Source organism: Battus philenor, unplaced genomic scaffold, assembly GCF_028537555.1.
Source record: "Battus philenor isolate CCGP_79_NKW_IND1 unplaced genomic scaffold, ilBatPhil1.0.hap1 SCAF_3, whole genome shotgun sequence".
Taxonomy (NCBI): Eukaryota; Metazoa; Arthropoda; class Insecta; order Lepidoptera; family Papilionidae; genus Battus; species Battus philenor.
This window is the reverse complement of record NW_027181693.1, coordinates 2,033,178-2,040,430: the sequence shown is the minus strand read 5'-3', so window position 1 is coordinate 2,040,430 and position 7,253 is coordinate 2,033,178. Positions and strand designations below refer to the sequence as shown.

General features: G+C 31.6%; 2 protein-coding genes across 2 annotated transcripts; one reads left to right on the top strand and one right to left on the bottom strand.

Annotated features, from left to right (window-relative positions):
- Positions 1 to 493: 493 nt before the first annotated feature.
- Chchd3 (Coiled-coil-helix-coiled-coil-helix domain containing 3) lies at positions 494 to 4,066 on the top strand. The gene is made up of 3 exons (XM_068770722.1): positions 494 to 672; positions 1,536 to 1,799; positions 3,806 to 4,066. Exons 1-3 carry the CDS (start codon positions 568 to 570, stop codon positions 3,920 to 3,922), a joined length of 486 nt encoding a protein of 161 aa, XP_068626823.1. The 5' UTR covers positions 494 to 567; the 3' UTR covers positions 3,923 to 4,066.
- Positions 4,067 to 6,009: 1,943 nt separating this feature from the next.
- On the bottom strand, positions 6,010 to 6,942 carry LOC137926554 (uncharacterized). Its single transcript, XM_068770195.1, has 2 exons — positions 6,614 to 6,942; positions 6,010 to 6,379 (listed from the first exon to the last, which is right to left on the bottom strand). Exons 1-2 carry the CDS (start codon positions 6,846 to 6,848, stop codon positions 6,042 to 6,044), a joined length of 573 nt encoding a protein of 190 aa, XP_068626296.1. The 5' UTR covers positions 6,849 to 6,942; the 3' UTR covers positions 6,010 to 6,041.
- Between the last annotated feature and the right edge of the window lie 311 nt (positions 6,943 to 7,253).

Genomic DNA, 7,253 nt, shown 5'->3' with positions numbered 1-7,253 from the left:
ACTACCCCTTTACCTATGGTAAACTTACCTACTTCCGACTTTATAGTTTTTGGAATTTAGTTATGTAATATTGACTACTTATAATATTTTGTCTAAAGTAGGAGGACCTTCGCTTATCAAAACAATTGAAAAATATTCCTCCGAATATAATTGAAAAATTACAGTTACGGGTGATTCCTTCTAGATATTTTTCTGGTATTTACTTCGACTAATAATACGATAAAGCGCCATCTTGTTAATATCATAAATACTTTTTAAAATTATATACTTTGTTGTAGTATACACGCATAAAATTAAATCCTGCAACAATAAAATATTTATTTTAATTTGTATGTTTAATAGGTTTATCAACTTTTTTATTCTTATTTTGCTTGTGAAAAACAAAGGTAATTTGAAAATTAATTTTATGTAGTTTAACTGAATTCGAGTTTATGAAAAGTGTTATCTGTGGAAATTATCATGGACAATTTTACAATACAAAATTTGAAACAGTGCGTGATATGTCAAAGATGTCTTTTTGACGGCGTTTGCCGATGAAATTACGTGAAAACTTAGATATTCCTTACGATGGGAGGCTCGCAAAGTACGCGAAAACTAAGTGTAGATAACGAGAACGCTATACAAGTTTCTCAAGAAGCAATCGACCGGATACAGGCGCAGCTAACTGCTAAAGTAATTATGTTTCTTCATTACATAATTTTATCAATGTCACGAAGCACTAAAACAAAATATTAAATTTTCTTTCAGTCTTGTTATAAGATAAACAAGGCGTTTTTGGTTTAGGACGTTTCATTCAGTGTTTTTGCCAGCTGAGTCGAGTTAAAAGTATATAGGTTAATGACGTTTATGTATTCATTAAAATTAGGAAGATTAACATAAACCAATGACCGATCCATCCTCTTAGTTGAGATATAGTTTACAATTGGATTTCGTCGAATTTACAAGCCTTTCTTGGTGTAAGAAAAAGGAACTAAAATAGTTGATAACTTCTTTAATTTCTTCAAGTTGAGCTATATGTGCTTTTTGTGGTTTTCTATTTTATATCACTTATAAATACTTAACAAGTGTAAAACAGTTTGAGAGTTGATATAATTAAGAAATTTAAGATGAGTTTTTGTAAAAGGTGATTGAATATGGATGCAAAAATTTGTAAAGCTTTTATACCTATTTACTATCACGTGTATATAGTACTTATTAAAATATTGACTTTTTAGATAGGGTGCACTATGCATTAACTAACAACAAATGAGTTATGCATTAACCCTTTTAAAGTTATAACAATCAAGCACTCTGTGTTAATGTGAAAAACAAAACCTTTAATTTATCTTTATATTCTTAAATCTTTTCACTTGAGGTATTAGTGTACAATGTGACAGTAACAAAATTCTTAATTAGAATGAACAAATGTAACACAGATGCTAATTTTAAGGATATTTTAAACCAGTAACTATTCATAACTAGATAGTAAATTCTAAAAACAATACCAGAAAGCTTATTATTTAATTTGTTAAAAAATCATGTATTTGATTTTACAGCAAGCAGAACAGCCGCAACTGCCACCCCCCATTCAGTACGCCCCTCCCCCAATTTACGAATCAGTGAAACATCAAGACTACGCAGCAGAAGAAGCTTATTGGGCACAGAGGATCGAAAACCTGAAACGAACACACGAAAAGATAAACGTTGACATGCAAGTGGAGTATCAGAAAACATTGAAGGAAGCTAATGAGCTTTTCAACATGGTACAAGGAGACAAAATTGCTAATAAATTACCACCATGCCAAGAAGAAAAAGCTAAGGTAATGTCATTCATTTAGTCATATTATCCACATAGAGTTATTTACATTCACTAATTGTCATGTGAAGAATGCTGGAAAAGCATAATTTGATATGACAAGAATCAGATTGAAGTCCTCTGTTAAGGCATTGTTAACTTAACTAGTGCTCCGATGGATTTTATTTTGTAGCCACTGAAGTAGAGCAATTCATTTCCAAGCTTAATTTTCATTTGAAAATTACACATTATAATCAATTTTTTTTACTAGATTTAGTTTAATATCTTTTGCAAATTTATTACTATCTAAATTTTGAGACATCACAGAGAGTGTATTGTTATATCATACTCAGTTGCCAATAAAAGAATCAATACTTTTGTAACATCTAGAGAAAAGCTAAGATAAAATGTTATTTGTATTTCTTGTCTCTGCGGGCTGGTTTTTGCAATCACACCATTTTGCACTTATTTTGTGTCAAGGTTAACCTTACTCAAGCCAACTCAATTCCATGAGAAATACCCACAGACACTTGATGTCTATTTGTAGTTCTTATATATCATGTGTAAATATGTTAAACATTATGTATAAATATGGCTTTGGGACTCTTAAGTTTTAAAAAGAATTCTTCATGAAATTATCCACATTTTGAAATTTAGCATACCTATTTTGACAATTTTTATTTCCTGTTAAAGATGGGTATTAATGTTTTACCAACATCACTCCACTTTTTCTGATCACTGCTTTATGCACTTAGGACGAGAGTCCAATGCTTAAACATAAACACAAAACATTAGACCAATCGGGACAGTGGACAGCCTAAGCCTTTGCCATCTGAATATGTTACTTACAAGTCATCCCACATGGATCTTTATGAACTGAAATATTACTCACTATTTATCAAGGCATAAGTAGTTTAGCTGCAATATTGATTTCGTTAATAGGGAGATCCACAGAAAAACGGTCATAAACATAGTTCAAAATATTGCTTGTTTGAAGTGACAGTGGATGGGGCACATTGCTCATAGAAACAATGGCTCTTATGAGGTGGAAACGTTTCTAGTGGCGATCATTAACCAGTAGACGGAGCATAGATAGGTAGGACCAATGACATAGTTAGATTGTAGAAATGCCTTGCAGTGGGTGTCTATCGGCTGAAAAGAAGAAGAAGGCAACCTACTTCTTACTTTCTATTCTAATGTGGAAGTGTCTGCTTTATAATGCATAATTTGTTGTAAAAGAAAGCTCCTTAGAGGCCTATTAAGAAACCAACAAAGATAACACTTAAACATGTTCGATTGTCCATGGTCTCTGCAAGGAATCTTATATCATGTTCAGCCATTAAGGTTATGATTCATTTTAGTTAACTTGGTAATGATTAGAAGAGCAACATATTTTTGTTACTATGCCAATGTTTGCATACAACTACTGAATATAGGCCTTCCCCATCGAATTTCAATAAGACCAATTGGAAGAGGACTTTATTAACAAGGTTGTTTGTCTTCCTCTCCAGAATGGTTATCCAGATTTTAACTATTACTTTACATTTATTAATAGTACTAGTGAACATTTCTATTAGTATTTCAAAGTTATGAATTATAGATTTAATGTCTTAATAATAACCAATGATAAAATCATTGTAATGCCCGCAATAGTTTTTTTATTCCTCCCTTACCTGTATCTAAACAAAATTACTTAAATAATTTAAAATATTTAAAAGATATACAATGTGGTATGGTATCACAAAAATCCACCAAAATTAAGTTATTATTACAACATACAACTAAAAATCGAAAATATGGAATTTTAATATTGAAATATAACATTTATTTTGCTTCACATTACACCACTTCTCAGTAATTTTCTAAATATAACACAAAAATAAAAAGGGAAATCATGTACATTTATTGAGAGCCACAAACAATCCTTCAAAGAGTTGACTTTTCTTGATATATGATGTGCTTGCCTGCAGAATAAATATCTCAATATTTATTTAATGATTTAAATTTATGATAACATTACTTTGTTTTCAGGTGTTAGAATGCTACAGTGCGAACCCCAACAAATCACTAATGTGTTCAGTGATAGTGAATCAATTTAATGACTGTGTGTGCAAGAGTCGGATCGCAGCCGTATCTGCAACATCCTAGAAGCGCTGTACTGTGTAAATACAAGGGGAAACCGACAATAGTGATACATGCATCCATCTGAGCCTAACTATTGCCGCACTGCTCAGACGTAGACCTATTTAATTATTATTATTGCTGTATGAATAAACTGGTTATCTTATCTTATTTTTGTTTATCTTATCCACAAGTGCACATTGTCCAATATTCTGAAATAATTTCAGTTACAAAAATCTTCTTTTATGCCCAATACAGTAATAAGCTTGTTTTTTTATTAAAAACCATTATGTTGCCATGATTAAAAAACTTATAAAACATTGATATGTATGTTTAGCTTCTGGACCTTTTCGTAAAAACTTAAATCCGTGAACCGACGACATAGTTAGTTCGTGGATGTCGCTAAATGCGGGAAGCGCAAGACCGGTCGTTGGGGCGTTATTTGAGGGAGGCTTATGCCTTGCAGTCGGCGTTCATCATCTAAAAAGAAATCTTTAAAAATGTTAGGGTTTTTAATAAAGTACAGTGACAGTATTAAAAAAATATATAAATGGCAACTATAATCATTCCATCATATATTTTAAGTGCATACTGATTGATAAGACAATAACTTGTTACCATGGAAACATTTTGGAAGTAGTTGTTGTATTGGAAATTATGTAATTGTTGTGCAATATAACTACATCTTGCAATCAGAGATGGCATCAACTGAACCAGACATTACAGCTGAAAAGATAAGAAGAGTCCCTCTTTACCCTGGATTTCCAGAGTTGGCACGCTCAGATGTCAGCATTTATCCTAGTTATACAAAATTATCTCTTGCTTAGTAAGTTCGATGCTCTTGTTTTATTGCCTCTGCTATGTAATTTGGTATGGGCATATGTATACCTTTTTAAATTAGAAATAAACTAAATCTCATTTTCCTTTTAGTCTAGTTGTTTGCCGCCATCGCTACCACTGGGCAAAAGTAGCTCAGCATAAGCAGTTCATGAAAGAACTTCACTCCTTCGAACGACTTCAACCTAATGCTCTAGACGGTGTTAGAGTGCATCGAGAGTTCTCCCAAGGCATCTTATCACACAAGATCCCACCGCGACGGTACATTCAAAAACTGTCCATTGACCCTCTGAATTCCCACCAAAGAATGAGAGTTGAAGAAATAATAAATAGAGGTGTTGGTTTTGTAAAATAATGTTTTCATATACTACAGACAAATTTCAGCCTAATATTGTACATCTATATAAGTACTAATTTCAATCACCATTTGTGCTGTAATGCATTCACTACTAAACATAGGCCACATATTTCTAATGAAACCTGTTGGAAGTGGTCTGCATCCACCAACTTTAACAGGTTTATGCTTGCTGATCTGTGGTTTCCACTCCAGAATCAGTTTTGTATGCTATGAGACCTGCTATTGCCACTACAATTTCATAACCTTTTGGGCTAAGTTAGTTACTTTCGTTATAATTTAATAGAAGCAAATAAAACCAAGATAATTATTTTTGTCTTTTAAGTTGGTACTGTCAATATAACCCCCAAGCCAAAATCTCCAAAAAAAACTCTAAAGGGACAATACAGTAAGAGGACTCTTAGATGAATCAGCTTATCAACAACCATAAGGTATAATAATAAAATATGAAGCAATTCATTCAATTATTATTTCTTTAATATATTCTGACATGTATGTCTTTACATATGTAATTAAAAGAATGTGATTTTTAAGACAAAATCAATATTATTTTTGCCATCATAAACTAAACAATTTTTTGATATCAGATAAAATTATGATACATCTTAATTTATTCGTAGAACAATAAAGTATACTGTGTAATACACAAAATGAGAACACAGGAATATTTTACTAATTAGTATATATTATACACCTGTTTCTGTGCTCTATTTTGTTATAAGTTATATTACAAAATATACTGAAAAATATGATTTGGGGTTTTAACCTCATGGCATTTATAGGTTTGTGAAATTTAAAATCAGACCTAAAATAAAAATTTATTCACAGGAAAACTTAAAAAAACAACCTATTATTACTTTTTTTATGAAATAACTATGGTGACCTCTACATACATAACACAGAAGTGTAACAGATGGTGGAAAATAAAACAAGCATTTCGTTGTATGTTTATTGTTATAAGTTTTCCAAAGCCTTTTTCCGTTTAATCCTTTTGCTCTTCTCAACATTGCTCTGCAAGTAATGGGCCTCTTTCTTAGCCTGTGATATTTCAGCACGCAGCCTCTGTTTCATGGCTGCTCTTTCATATGCTAATCTCTCACTCAAATGCACCCATTTGAACCTCGGTATATATTTAATATTCCATATCATATCATAGTAACGGGACTTTTTTCTTGTACCTATCTTTGTGTTATTCAGGTTTGCTGCCACTTGCTTTGCAATCTTTTTCTTTTGGAATTCAACCCATCCTTCTGTGAACTGGTTAGGAACACGCTTTCTTTTCTCTCCAGGCTCTAGAAAATAGACAATACTCACGTTATATTTTGCTAATTATTTTTTATTTATTTTATAATTAAGTATCATTAATTTGATTTAGTGATGTTTCAAAATAAATTAGGACCTCTCAATTTTTCGTTTTATTTATAGTATGTATTTATAAAATATAAAATCAATAAATTAAACATCTACATTACATTTCCAATGGTAAATAACTAGGATCAAATTTATAACATAACCTTAGCACTTACTTGTACTTGGCTGAAGATATATTCTCCCTACTTCACCAAACTGTGTAAATATTTCACGGATCTTAGCAACGTTCATGAAAGGAGGTATTGTTGATAAGTAAACAATTCCACGTTTTTTTATTTTCTTTTTAAGCACTCCTGTGTTTGAATCCGAGTGATTATCCTCATTTTCATTCACATCTGAATCGCAGGCCGAGCCGTTTTCCGGCACCCTGTCACTATCACCCTCAGGCATTGTAAAATACTTTCTTTGAAGAGGGTTATATGCAGTTATTAATTTGTTGAACAAAATATTAATGAGTTATTAGACGTTAAACACCATGAGACAGTGACACTGACAGTACAGAGTAGATTTAAAAAAAAACATTTATCCCAGCGAGAAAAGACTACACATAGAGGTGTTGGGTATATATTAATTATTTGAAAGATTTTGAGTCAGAATTTCTACAAGTAATTAAGATTTAATAACCCCATTCTATGATAACGTTTTTATTGTAAAATTCTTAGTTACAAATACATTACATCACATGGTAATGTATAGAACACACCACTTTTTGACATTTAAGAAAACAGTAACTATTACGTAAAGATCCTCCTAAAACGTAATGTTTCTAGACTTTATTTGTGGAGATATATTTGA

Coding starts and splice junctions, on each gene's coding strand:
- Chchd3 (XM_068770722.1), top strand. CDS start 568: ATGGGAGGCTCGCAAAGTACGCGAAAACTAAGTGTAGATAACGAGAAC. Junction 673..1,535: donor AGGCGCAGCTAACTGCTAAA/GTAATTATGTTT, acceptor TTGATTTTACAG/CAAGCAGAACAGCCGCAACT. Junction 1,800..3,805: donor GCCAAGAAGAAAAAGCTAAG/GTAATGTCATTC, acceptor CTTTGTTTTCAG/GTGTTAGAATGCTACAGTGC.
- LOC137926554 (XM_068770195.1), bottom strand. CDS start 6,848: ATGCCTGAGGGTGATAGTGACAGGGTGCCGGAAAACGGCTCGGCCTGC. Junction 6,380..6,613: donor ATATCTTCAGCCAAGTACAA/GTAAGTGCTAAG, acceptor TCTATTTTCTAG/AGCCTGGAGAGAAAAGAAAG.